This window comes from Plectropomus leopardus, chromosome 19, assembly GCF_008729295.1.
Source record: "Plectropomus leopardus isolate mb chromosome 19, YSFRI_Pleo_2.0, whole genome shotgun sequence".
In the NCBI taxonomy this organism is placed as follows: Eukaryota; Metazoa; Chordata; class Actinopteri; order Perciformes; family Serranidae; genus Plectropomus; species Plectropomus leopardus.
In genome coordinates this window covers 25,079,240-25,093,915 of record NC_056481.1, presented here as the reverse complement: position 1 = coordinate 25,093,915, position 14,676 = coordinate 25,079,240, and the positions used below count along the sequence as shown (strand labels likewise).

The 14,676-nt window shown below is 39.5% G+C and overlaps 1 protein-coding gene across 1 annotated transcript; it reads right to left on the bottom strand.

Moving 5' to 3' along the window:
• Nucleotides 1-2,505: 2,505 nt before the first annotated feature.
• Nucleotides 2,506-13,265, bottom strand: foxk2a (forkhead box K2a). The gene is given in 11 exon segments (XM_042508221.1): nucleotides 2,506-4,093; nucleotides 4,915-5,112; nucleotides 5,238-5,495; nucleotides 6,530-6,732; nucleotides 6,840-7,033; nucleotides 8,419-8,565; nucleotides 8,965-9,106; nucleotides 10,116-10,310; nucleotides 12,799-12,974; nucleotides 12,976-13,032; nucleotides 13,034-13,265. Coding segments are annotated over 11 exon segments (1,875 nt in total). The 5' UTR covers nucleotides 13,109-13,265; the 3' UTR covers nucleotides 2,506-3,863.
• Nucleotides 13,266-14,676: the final 1,411 nt, after the last annotated feature.

Below are 14,676 nucleotides of genomic sequence, written 5' to 3'. Positions count from 1 at the left end.
AGTAAGATTCACAAAACTGTAAGATTCAGATTTTACATAGAGACATTACCCAGCCCTAGTCTACGGCGTTTGACAGAGCCTGCTCTTAAATGCCAAAGTAGTGTTATTTAATATCATAAATGCACTGAACGTATTTACTATAGCTTAAGGCCTTACAGCCACATAATCATTATGTAGTCTACCGGCCAACAAAGCGGATGTTAACTTGCATATGTTAGGCAATTTGCATAACTGCATATATTGACAATACTTCAGCAACTGCTTGGCTAATTTGGACATTATCTGGGTGTAATTTGGGGTTACTGAGGATGCTTAAACCATGTATGATATTTTCAAAATTCAAAAATGATTTTTTAACCCTTTGACATCTGAGCAAATTGGCTTTCTTTCAAGTTTGCTTTTATTTCAAATTCCAAATCATCTCATTTATTACAATTTGCACAACAGTTCTTGCCATTGCCGTTTTCTCATGTTTTCAAAAGAATGCAGACCAGTTTGCTCAGAAGGCATCTGATTGCAGCACAAGATAAATGATGTCAATCCAGGTTTCAAAGGGTTAAACCAGAAGTCTGCATATTTTAACTGTAGTTGGACTGATTTTGCTAAATTCTTCATTTTAAATTTAGACATTTTAGAAGATACTGAGTTGACTGGACTAGACATACATAAAACTTTAGAGTACTCAACATATACGGGTTCACAATAGTGCTCTATAGCAAATAGACTAATAAGTGGAGTGCACATTGAGGGTGTTATTTGCTTTGTAGCAGTTATGGTACACAAGAATTTGTGTCTTATAATACAATGTTTTTACCAAAAGTCACTAACGTAATCTTATATATTTAACAAATTGAGTTTCCAAATAGTGCCAAAGATATGTTTATTTTCTATTATTCTGTAGGAGAATGACCCTAGAGATTTCTGGGAGTTTTGAGGATGAAGACTTCAACTACAAACGTTTTTAAAATGAAAAAGAAATAGATCAGTTCCGTCTCCATGTTGACATGGCCTTAGAAAGGTGCAGCCACTCATCCGCAAGACACAAAGGACACAAAAATGAGGAGGGCCATCAGTGTCGCACAGCGGCTGTCAGTCACACTACGATTCCTTGCTACAGGTATAGAGAATGAGTTGCTAAAGATTGTGATCATTTTAAATTACTTTTTCTTGTTTCAGACACAATAATTTGTTCCTCTCCACAGGAGAATTGTTCAGGTCTCTGAGCTTCCAGTATCGGATCAGCTGAACTACTATCAGTGAAATAGGGATGGAGGCCTATGAAGCCCTGTATGGAGTTTTAAAGGAAGACCATTCAAAGGTACGATATTTGCCGTAAATAAGAGTTAAATTCAGTTAAATGGTTATATAAGTTAAATAGTTAAATAAGTTTCTTGCTTCATATAAAGGCTTCCATACAAGGTGTCACCTGCTACTCAGTTTTTTAAACTATTAAAATGCATTCACACACTGATGGAAAAGCCAACGGGATACTTCAACATGCTGATTAGAGGAGCCAGGAATCAAACCGCCAACCCTCGGATTAGAGGACGAACCGCTGCCCCACCACTCACTGCTTATTCGATATTCAAAAACTTGTTCAGGAGACTATAATTCTTATAGTGATATATTTAAAATTATGTTACAGAATTTTTTTTTGTTTTTTACATTTTTATTAAGGTCTGCTTATTTTTGTTTTTTATTTTTCTTCTATCTTATTTTCAGGTACATTTTTTTGTCACTTTTTACTATGTCTTGCTAATTTTGGGCCATTTCTTGCCACGTTGCTCATATCCTCCTTCCTATGTTTTTTAAAGAAATCCAGCCAATTTGCTCAGGTTTCAAAGGGTTAATGCTGATGAAGCCCTTTAGTCCTTATACTTATTGTGCCTCTAGTCAGCTCCAATACTGGAAATAGGTGAGTCATGCTGTTTTATGTCCCTAAAGGAAGCTGATAGTGTTCAAAGGAAGCATTTCCAGCCCTGTGGTACACATTCTTCCTCTGACAGCCTGACCAAACTGTGAGGAATGCACGCTGAAGCCCTCTGTTCAAGCTGTTAACTCTTTGAAACCTGGATTAACATCAGTTTAATCGTGCTGCGTTCAGACATCTTTCACAAGCTATTCAACCCTTTGGAACTTGAGCTAAAGTGGCTTGATTTCTTTCAAAAACATAGGGAAAAAGGCAGTGACCAACTTGGTGAGAAATGTCTTAAATTGCATGAAATTAGTATATAAATAAATACATTTTAAAATTAGTTTTAAAAGACTCCATTTATTTATGAATATATATATATAATTTTCAGCACTTTTTTGGGCATTTCACTTTCTTTTTGCTTATTTGGAAGTCTTTTTTTTTTTTTTTTTACTAATTTCTTGTTTCTCCCCATGTTTTAAAAAAAATGTAAACAAATTACAATAGCTCAGGTTCCAAAGGGTTCATTCTCATTAAGCCCAATCATCTCTCCTCTTTCTAACAAAAAGAAATAATTCTCGCACACACAGATAGTGAGTTTGCATCGGCCCAGCAGAGACGGCTTTTACTCAAAGAAATACAAACTAAGAGGTTATGTGTTTTAAATAAATTTATAAAAAAAAAAGCATTTACCCACTGAAGCAGAACAAACACCTATCACTTTGTTTTTCCTCGTGTAACATAGAATACAATCTGAATAGACTCTTTAGTAGCCTGAACAGAATAAAAGAATCAAGCAAAGAGTTGCCAACTTCAACACAAAGATAACAAACACGGCCCATGATGACGGAGGGGATAAACGGAGCAAATGAAAATACAAAAAGGGAGGAATAAATTTAAAAAACAACTAAGAGGGTTAAGTGCAGCACTGGTCAGAATCATATAGCGTAGATTCAGTCTAAATTTTCTTCAGTTCCATATTCAGATAATCTGCTCAAGTACATTGTCTCTAGATCCGTAACATGCAAGCTCGATGAAGCATATGGTCAAATACGCATGGGAATATACTTTTTTATCTCATAGGATATTTGTAAAATATGAAAAAAATCTGATGTACAGTGATAAAGAAATTTCATTTTGCATGAATGAGCAGAGTAAAAGAACATCCACTCCATAGATAGTGTTTTCTTTGAAAAAAAGGAGACTACATTCATTTCACTGAACAAAGAGTCCACATACAAAAACAACAGAAAAAAAAAGGATTCCCAAAAAATATCATGTGATGTTTAAATGTTCGTAAAGACCCCACTTATAGCTTTTAGTTATCTTAATTATTACTAGATATTATCTGTGCCTTGGGAAACGGAGAAACACTCAAAAAAGATCCAAAGATACACTTGTACAACGGAATACTGCATATCTACTCACAACTGGGTTAGGTAGGTCGACATGGAGGCTAGCTGCCGAAGATGGGAATGTCCACACGTACGTTAACACACGCTTCCCTTTGCGGAATACACGACTGGTGATTTCACTTGGTTGCTCTCTCTGTCCGACACAGTAAAGTCTGTAATGCTACCAGGATGAGGCTCCTTTTTCCAATAAGTCCTTTTTGATCTGGAAATCTGGATTGTTTACTTCTTCCTGTGCTTCTTCTCGCCATCTGGGTCTTCAAGGGGAGGAGAGGGGGGGGGGGATTCACAGTCATCAGCAACTCTTTGATTTGGAAAATTTGGTCTTTAGTTTTTGCATCGTATTTCGTGGTCTTAAATATATGGAAGAGGTGGGGGGGTGTTGAGGAGGAGAACATTCTGAAGTCCTGCAGGTGTTTTCCGCGTCTCTTCTGCTTTTGGCACCTTGGAGTAGATGGTGGAGGGGGGGGGTTGAGGGTGGGAGGCTCAATGCGTACAGGAGAGCAGGGGTCAGGGTGCAGACCGGGGAGGAGGGGAGGCTACTTGTCACAGATCTGTTCACCGACCCCTTCTTCTCCGGCTCTGTCCGTGGTGCCGTTATTGGTGGAGGGGGTGTTGTTGGCGGCCGCAGCGTCACCCTCGTCTTCCTCCTCTGTTTTCACCCTCTTTGATTGGGGTTGATCTTGCAGTTCTCCGTTCTGCCTCTTGGTGGGGAGGGACGCCGAGGCTGAGGCGTGGGCCGCCAGGAGGTGAAGAGGATTTGCAGCAGCTTGAAGAAAAAAGAGAGAGAAGAGGATTTATTGAACCCTTTGAAACCTGGAGTGATGTCACTTTTCTTGTGCTGCTTTCAGATGACTTTTACAAGTATTCAAACTTATGTACTCTGAGCAAATTGATTCGATTTCTTTCAAGATGCCCCACAAATTGTCAGATATTAGAGAAAGGTGATAAGAAAATGGCCTGAAAACTAGGGAGAGAGGGAGAAATTAATGAGTTAATAAAAAGAAAAAGAAAAAAATGGGGAAAGGCATTCAGAAAATTAGTGACAGATGTATAATCATAATTATCATTTATATAATAATTTAATATATTTTTAATTCGCTTTTTGTTTGTAATGTGTTACGTCTTCCAGAAACCAAGCCAATTTGCTCAGGTTATAGGGTTAATAAAAGGTTAAAGGTACAAATTGCGTGAAATGAGTAGACTTGATTGAGTAGATTTGATCCTTCTATGATTTAACCTTCTTACATGGATTAAGGCTGTCAATGCAGGATTTGATATATTTAAAAGATCCACTTTACAAATGTGAAATAGTCAGATATCAAGGATACACTCATTGCGTTTTGGCAAAAATGACTGAATGTAAACTCAACGTGTGTGTAGACGGAAATTCCACAGGGTCTCTTTCCGTGCTCTGTGAGACAGGTGGCTGCTGGGAGAGGAAAGGACCTCAGGAGATACTCAGCCAGACACCTGTACAATTATATCTGTGCAGACTACTTTTTGTAGACTTGCAAATACTAAGGTGTGCTTTAGTATTAGTTGCTTTGTGAGTGTGTGTGTGTGTGTGCGTGCGTGCACGTCTGTCACCTGTACTAGCAGCAGTGCTGATGGGGACCAGATGTGTCCCGTTTTGTGTGATGGCCTTTATTGGGAGCTGGTGCTGGCCGAGCGGGGCTTGCTGCACGATGGTTACTGTGGTCAGAGGAGCAGCCTGAGAGCTCTGGATGATGCGGCTGACTCCACCTATAGACGAGGCTGTGATGGATGGGACCGACTCCACTTTGACTACATACAGGGAGAAAAATATTACATCAAACTCAATACTTTATGACTGCACAGCTGCACTAACGCCAACAATTAAGTGCACGGGGGAACAGCTATGAAGGACAACAACATGGATCAGGTCTCACGTTTGATCTCTTGGTGCTCTCCACCTCCGTTCTCCTGAGGTTCTGGGCTCACTGTAGCAGTGGGCTGTCCGGCAACAGTTGCCATGGTGACAGCTGGGATCTGGTGGACTACGTGCACCGTCTGCATGACCGGGGCGGAGCTAACTGACGTTGTTACAATGGCTGGTGACGCCATGGCGTAGGTCACAGGCTTCATGGTCGTTTGAGGCATCTGGCGCTGCACAGCGATCAATACGGGCTGATTGTTGAGGGGGGAGCCTATGAGAGGGCGGGGCCACAGGTTACTAACAAATTCCTTCCTCTACTGCCATTTACTATTGATGCACACATAAACAGTTCTCATACATTGTCATGGACATAATTTCAACATTTTTCCATAATTTTTCAAGGACCCAAATTATTTTTCCCTTGTCAAATATTTTCTTTCCTGTGCCCCACTTTCCCAGCATTTTTCAAACAAATAAGATTCAAACATGATTTTATAATAATAATTAGCATTTCTCAATAATGTGTTCAAAGGCCTTCAGAAATTTTAGAATTGAAGAATAATTTCAGTTTTTAGAGTTTCTGTATTTTTTGCAATTTTTAAAGAAAACATGACTTCCAAACCAGTGATTTTCTTTCTTTCTAAAAATAAATCTTAGGAAATAGGAGAAAAAAGGAAATTGTGATTTTTTTTTTCATTTTCTATAAAAATTTGATAGAAAAAAGTTACTTTTTCAGTTGTCTATAAAAATCATAGAAAAAAACTTGACTCAAAAATGTCTTTAAGAAGAAAAGAAAAAAACAGCATTAAGATAAATACAATATACAGCCATTTGAAGTTGCATGCTCCTCCCTTAAGTCCTAGACGGTTAAAAAATGATTCGAAATGCCAAGTGGGCATACAAGAGGGGAGAGAAGGAACACAGGGAGAAAATTAAGAAACTTTCATGATGAACAAATAAACAAAAAATAACCAAAACGTCACATGTTGATTCATATTAGACCTTCATTACGTTGTTAGCTACAGAAAAAAACGTACATTTATGTTACATTAATGACATTTAGTTTATTATGCACAACAAATGACCACAATTTTTTTCCAAAACTTTAAATGATCTTTTCATGCTGCACGACTTTTAAAGTTATGGAAAAATTGTGAAAATTTCATGGCTTTTACAGGTTTTCCATGACTGTGGGAACCCTGTATGAATACTGCACACATCACCATAAATGAGGGGATGGTGAGTAACATTTTAAACCAACACTTCTACCAGAGTTAAACACAAAGAATCCAGTAAATGTCTTACCAGGGGAGTTCTGTGCAAAGCGAGCCTCTTGGATGACAGCGAGTTTGGGCTGGACTGTAGTGGTTTGGGTGGGGGCTGGCGGTGGGGTTGGCTCTGGCTCCATGGGGACAGGGGACCCTTCTCTGGACAGGCTATCTGGGGTCTGGACCCCACTGGAGTGGGCAGACAGTGCCCCTGTGTGGCTGGGAGAAGCTGGAGCGCTCCTGGGACAGGAGAACCAGTAAGATGGATTACTGACATATACTGTAGCCGTACAAACTTGGGCACATATGAAATAACACACTCATGCCTAGATAAAAGTGTTGTTTACCTGGAGGAGAGAGGTCCCACGGGGGTCCTGAAGCAGGGCACTCCTCTCGGCCTGCGCTTCCTGAAGGCTTGTTCTATCAGCTTGCCTTCAGAGGCGGGGTCGATCCTCCAGAAGGAGCCTTTACCTGGCTCCTCCTGAGAGCGGGCCACTTTGATAAAGTACCGGTTCAGGGACAGGTTGTGGCGGATTGAGTTCTAAAACCACAATAGATAAAAGAGATGCACACAATTCTTTGAAATGATCGGACTGCTATATCATCTGTTTATTATGTGTTAGAATATTATTTATGGTGTTGCAGAAAGGTCTTTTTGGTTCGATGTCTGTTTATCATCCACAGTACGGGGCTGCATGCCAGCATTTTCCAGAGCAAAAAAGAGCAGGCTGCAATGAGATATCTCGATGGGATATTTATAAATAATGCTTGAAGCTCCACTTCAAGCGTTTAAATCTACAGCTGCTGCTTGAGGCTGCAAAACATCACTTAATTTCATAGTTATGGTTTACTAATGTTTGAAGAACTTGTCACAATATGAACAGTGGTTACAGCAGCCTGAGCACAACGTGTTAATTATCTACTGACCATTTAATGACTGCAGCGTTTCTAGCTCCACATTTTAGTACCAAATGTGAGTGCTAGATACCTTAAGCAGAGAGGTGACAAAAAATGGGGATGGTTCCAAAGGTACTAATGGTACCATCAACAACTTTTCACAATGGAAACGCAAAACATTTTGTACAAATCTAAACCGAACCGACGTGCTGGTGGAGACGCACCAAAAGCCCTTCACATCTCAGCAGATCCACTAAATATTTTCCAGCAGCGCAAAACTGCTGGAAAAAGACCACTTGGAGAGACTCTGCAGTGCAGTTCCATGCATTTAAATAAAACAAATATATTTCCAATCTCTGAAATTCAACAAAAAAAAAATGCTTATCTGAAATGTCATATTGACGAGTCAACTGCTAAACCAATCAGGTGTTTGATCAGCTGAGAGCCAGGCATTTCCCATCATACCCAGGGCCTTGCAGTCAGTGCAGAGCAACTGAGGCGCCTGTCTGTAAAATCTGCGGCTGCCTCGATGTCACGAGTTTATGACTGTCCACTTTTGCAGGACGTCAGAGCATGTCGAGATGAGCTTGGACACAAATCTAACCGGCATGCATTGCGTGTCGATCGCTGGGGACTGATTCTGCGCAGGATTGGCTAAGCTCAAACAAGCCTCTTGTTTTGGCGCTGTCGCTACCTCCTGTCCCGGCTCAGAGGCCAGATCACGCTGTCCACCCAGGACGCCTGTTCCTCGGTCGGACGTTATATACAGAACGGTGAGGCGGCATAACGGCTTGATATTCCTGCCCTGAACAGGAAGTGTAATTGCAGCTACTGATTAAAAAAAAAAAAAGTCACAGCAGCAAACTTTCATGTTTGAAAAGTGCCTCCGCTTTTTGCGTTTACAGTGTTTACATTAACAATGATATAGGAGTGCTGTGACAACTGATCCTGCCTGAGAGAGTAAGTGAATGGTGTATTGTGTACATGCTGTCAGTGTAAGCAACAGGACCACACAGTGCAGACGCTGACCTGCCAGCCTTTGTCAGCTGTTCTGTAGTAGGGGTAGTTCTTGGTGATGTGGGTGTATATTCCATTGAGCGTGAGCTGTTTATCCGTGGCCATGGTGATCGCTTGGACTATTAGTTGTGCATATGAATATGGAGGTTTGGAGTCATCCTGCAAGAGGGAAATAAAAGAACATTTAATTCAGGTGCAGTTGGGAGGTTTTGTTCATAAAAAACAAGGTAAGCTCAGGTCATGTTTTCTCATTACAAGCACATACGGTACATGCACAAACACACAGACTCAGCAAAGTTCAGCCGTGTTCTGTACTCCAAAGTCTATGTTGTTGCGAGCGTTGAGCAATTTTTAGACTTCAATGACTAACCAGGGATGTTCACAGTGCTTGCACACCAACAGGAATCCACAGATATTATCTTAAGTCTGCTGCCTTTGTCATGCACCCCCTTGTGTTTAAAGTTTCCTCTTGAAATCCATTTTAGAAGCAAGCACACTAATGGTATTCATGCACATTTCCATTGCCTAGTTCTAAGCCCCGGGCGGCCTCACTCTCACCTTTGGGCTGTCTTCACCTGAGGCCTCTTTGTCGTTTTCAGATTGGGAGTTGTCTCCTATTAGGTCAGATGCCAGGACGCGGCTCGTCCTGTAGCTGGAGAGTCCCGCCCCCCGTGGACTTGATGGACAGGAGTTTGCCGCACTGAGAAATTGATTTAAAAGAAATGTAATTCTGAATTCATGGCCAGAACACTGATAACCCCTTTGAAACCAGAGCAAATAGGCTTGAATTCTTTCAAAACCATGAGATGAAGGCAATTAGCAATGAAAGAAGAAATAACAAAAGAAAATAGCAAAGAGTTAGTAAAGAGCACAAGAAAATTACCCAAATATTTGGCAAAAAAAGAATAGACATGCCCACTGCAACTACAGGTAAAGGATGCATTTTGTTAAATGTATTCAATTAAATGTGATATCTTCAACTTAAACATGTGTCTAAAGTCCTTCACATGTCAGCAGATGCACTACATATCTTCTTGCAAAATAAAAGTTATGCATTTCGGCACCACTGCTGGGAACAAAAGGGGAGACTGCAGTGCAATTCCACGCATTTTGCTGCTTAACCATAATAAACCCTTGAGAAAATTGTCTTGATTTCTTTCAAAGACATTGGGTCGCAATGAGCAACGGAAAAACAATTGACACAAAAAATTAGCAAGATATTAGTAACCTGAAAATGAGCCCACAAAAAAACACATAAACAAAAACAAAAAAATAAAATTAAAAATAAGGTTTAAAACAACAACAAGGAAATGACCTGCAAAAACTGCATGAAAATTATCTCTAACATAATTTTTAAATATTTAACTATAATAATTATAAATATAGTTTTTTTCCACAGCTTTTTTTTCTTTTTTTCCCTTGACATTTTCTAAATCTATTACATTTCTAACAATTTGTGGAACATTTCTTATCACGTTGCCTCATTGTCTTTTTACCATGTTTTGAAATAAATCACACCAATTCCAATTTCAGTTCAAAGGTTTAAATACTTGTGAAAGGTGTCTAAAGGCACCACAAGAAAAGTGATTTTACTCTAGGTTTCAAAGGGTTAAAAAAACACCTACTTCAATTATGTAATTTAGACAATATTGTTACCTTACACTTCAATACGAGGTTTTGAGCATTGCACAAAACTCAAATAAACCCACCTGATGGTGCCAGTGGGTGAAGGCAGTGGGCTCATGAGGTGGGCAATGTTGTCAGGAATGTTGATGGTCAGTGGCGAAATTTGGGGTTGGACGGGCTTAACCGGTGATTCCGGCACGTTCCTTGGCTCCTTCTTGTCATTGGCAAGGGCTGTGAACGTGATCTTTATACTTGTGCTGGGGAACCGGAAACAACACCTGGGAACAAAAGACAAACAGAAAAAAACATAAGAAGTGTATTTTTGATGTTGATGCATTTCCATTTAAAATGTTTTATATATTTGAATACAAATTACATAAGTGATACGATGCTTATTACGGAAAAACAAGCCTCCTGCCCGCGACAAGGAGGTCAACGAGGTCTAACTGAGGCCAAGTGAGGTGCTCTGAGATTCAGCCTTGCAGTTTAAATATGGATGTCCAACATGGCCATTATGTAACAGATCATGTCTAACATGTCCCATTTATTATTAACTGAGTATATTTGGACCAGCTGCTGACACCTTCCAATGAAGTACTACTATGGTGTGTTGACAACATTGACATTACCAAAACATTTACAAAATGTGAATTACTAAAACAACAATTCAGTGTGAGTCTTGGGGTAATTACATGTGAAATAGGACTGACTAACAAGCAAGAGGGACAATGCGCCACATCAAATTAACTCTTTTGAAACCTGGAGCCACATCACTTTTCTTGTGCTGCTTTCAGATGCCTTTCACAAGTATATTTGGACTTTTGAACTCTGATAAAATTGGTGCAGTTTCCTTTTTAAAAAATGGGAAAGAAGGCAATTTGGTAAAAATGTTCTACAAATTGCAAGAAATTAGTAGATTTAGAAAGCTATTTTTAAACAGCTAGGGAAATGTTTCTTATTAATAATTATCACAATCAAATATTTAATGTTATGTTGCAGAATTTTATAATTAAAATAATACATTGCACCTTTTCCAGGCCTTTTTCTTGTTTGTTTTCTTCTGTCCCTTTAATTTAAAAAAAAAAAAAAAAAGCCCTTTCAGGTAATTTTATAATTCCTGTACTTTTTTTTTTTTTTTACTAATTTCTTGCTAAAAGTGTCATTTCTTTCTTTATTGTTCATAACTTTCTTCCCATGTCTATGAAGGAAATCCAGCCAGTTTGCTCAGCTTTCAAGTGGTTAACTGACCTCTGCTTTGTGGTTGCTGTTGCAACACATAAAAATCATGCTGTACCAAGCATATTACAATAATTCAACACCACTCTATGTTTTAAGTAAAAATGCTGCAGTCTGCGTTGCAGCAGGTCAAAAACTTTACCTATGGAAGCACAAGTTTAGCTGTTAGCATGTGTTTTAGCATGTTAGGCTGAACAGCAGCAGTTTTGTGTTAGCAATAAAAAAGTTAGCTTGTTTTGGGAATAACAAACCAAATTCTGCTACAATTCAGACATTTTTAATACTTTGTTTGTCAGTAAACAAAGACATCGGGGGACATGAATATAAGTCAGTTTTGATGGTTAGGGGCCATTCTTCAATTCGGCATGCTTTGACACACCAGGTAGATAAAAGTAAATACAAATTCCAATTGTATGTGAAAGCTAGCTACGCACTTTGGTGAATAACTTACTAGACATCTGTAAAAGTATATTGTGTTGCAGCAGGTCAGAAACATCACCTATGCAAGCACAAGTTCAACTGTTAGCATGTGTTGGTAACATGTTAGGTGGGACAGCATCAAATTTGTGTTAGCAGAAAAGTTAACTTGTTTTGAGAATAACAACCAAACTGTACAGCAATTGGTCTATTTTTTATGTTTCATACTTTGCTTTCATTTTTGCAGACATTGGGGGACACGTACTAAAAACAGTTTAGGTGGTTATGGCCCTCTCTTCAATTCGGCATGCTTGGCACAACAGGTAAACAAAAATAAATGCATCCAAATTCTAATTTAATGTAAAAGCTAGCTACGCACTATGGTGAGTTCCTCACTAGAAAACAGGGTTTTAAGTAAAATATTCTGCAGTCAGTGTGGCAGCACGTCAGAAACATTACCTATGCAAGCACAAGTTCAGCTGTTAGCATGTGTTGTTAGCATGTTAGGTGGGACAGCAGCAGTTAGTGTAAACCGAAAGTCCTAATTTTGAGGAAAAAAAACCCTCTGAATTCTTTTACAGTTTGACCATTTTTATGTTTCTCACTTTGCTATAAGCAAACAGATATTTGGGGGAAATGTATAGAAGACAGCCTTGATGGTTAGGGGCCTCTGTTCAATTAGGCTTGCATGACACAACAGGTCAATATAAATAAATACAACTAACTTCTAATTTTACGTAAAAATCAGCTACGCACTGTGGTGAGTAATTTACGAGAAAACTGCACTAAAGCTGAAGCTGGACTATCTGACGTCTTATTGACGTCTGCTTGGTGGACTACATGTGTGCCGAATTAACCACATAACACAAGGGGTTAACATAAGGTCATAACTTAAGTGAAATGTTTTTTTGTTTTGTCATTTAGGCAACGGCATGTTTACACTGACATATTTGGCATGGAAATTTGGCGTGACGTTGTCGCAATGCAAACGAGCAGCACGTATCACTGGTGTTCCTTGACACAACACGTGCAACAATGTTACGGGACAAACAAAACAAACACACCACATGAAGCTACTAGTCTGCAGATTTTGATAGTTAAAGCACATTGGGCGCAATAATCTTACATTCGGGAAGCTGGAGAGGTGGCGCCCCTCTTCTCTGAAACACCCCATCAACAAACACCCCGTTTTTTCCAAGGCATCGGAGATAGAATTCCCCCGTGCCGGTGCCATCTTCTCCCGCGGTGAATATTTCGAGGTGCCGCCGGGAGATGAAGCTGGAGTGTCCCCATGCTGACATCCACCGAGCCCTGCGAGGAGTTCCGGCCGATGGTCACCGACCTTTTTCTTCATCAGATACTCGAATTCTCGGCCCTCCAGCCGGGCTACAGCCGACCCCGACATCCCGCTTACCACCGCCATCTTCAGAGCTATCTGCTGGAGCTTTGGAGGTGTGTGTTGAGCAGAAACGTATCAGCGGTTCCAGGGAATTGAAGGGGGGTTATTTTTTTGGTTTTGTGAAAAAGGGGGAATCCAATTTTACACCGTGGAGAAATTTGGCTAGGAAACGTGCCAGACCGGGGACACAGCGGCTCCGACCCACCGCCGCGGAGAGGAGGAAAAAAAGAGGAACCCCGGCCAATCACAAGCGGCCAAACGGACGGAAGTACTGCGACAGACAACCATTTGAACCAATGGGAAGCCGCCCTGGGCAGGCAGATGTGTGGTGTTTACCAATGACAACAATAATAAAAATAGCCGTAGAAAAGTGAGGTCGGTTGCAGTGCAGGCTGACACGCAGATGGATGGAGAGATGGAAAATGCGGTGCAGTGATTTCAAGGATGTCTCTGTAACCCACCCTTTCAACTTCTCCAGAAGCATTCGTCTCCTTAGCTTGTCTGTTTTAGTTTTGGGATTTTCTAAAAAAAAAAAAAAGATAGCAGCAAACTCTGGAAAACTCAACATGCATAGTTCAATATTATTTAATTCCACAGCAAATTGCTTACTGTTTGGGGTAAACTTACAATTTTAATTTTCTTAAGTCTTTGAAACCTCAGCAAATTGGCTTGATTTCTTTCAAAAAACATAGGGAAAAATTACAATTCACAAGAATATTATCTGAAATTTAGCAAAAATTTAAACATCAGAAAAGTTTTCTTTTCTTTAAACTAGATTGATAGATAGATAATAATAAAAAAAATCATAATATAGAGTTTTCTGGGCATTTTTCACTAATTTTTATAATTATATATCAACATTTAATACTTATTATTAACTTTTAGTTTTATAAGTTTAAAGTTTAAACACATAGTTTACTTTTACAGTGTGAATTAATCACACATGAAGAGAGCCACATGAGGTCCAATGAGTAGCTTTTTTTCAATGCCTTCAGTTTCATTGTAAAGCAGGAATACTCAACTTGCTTTGCAGGAGGGCCACTGACAGGAGGCCAGGGGCCAGTTAATAAGCAAATATTTATAATATTTATCAGTGTAATAAATCAATTTTCTGTTTGAAACCTGTCAATGCTTGCTGTCCTCCCATCTTTGCAAAGAAGCAAACCCAGTGGCAGCAGCCCTGTTACAGATGTAAAGAAAGCAATATTGTTGTAATTATGTGTGTTTTGGTTTTTTTTTCACTTCACAGCTATTACTCATACATCCAACGACCAACAATTTTAAGATGTCTCACAGTATGATTAGAAGATTAGAAAGTATCTCTCTTGCAGTTTTTGCCCATGAATGTAAAGCATTTGCATTTACGCCATTTATGTAAATGCTCTTCTTCGCAACCCTTGTCCACCACACATGGGCAGACAATGTGCAGTAGTGTTATCTGCAGTCACAGATTTCGATGCAACATAATCACCTCATTCAGATCAGTATGTTTGTTATCTTCTGAATAGGCCCAGTTCATGGCAATGTCTCTTCAAAGTCTGGATGTTGACAATAGTCTGGTGATTCTAGCCTAAAATCAGGAGGATTTCCTT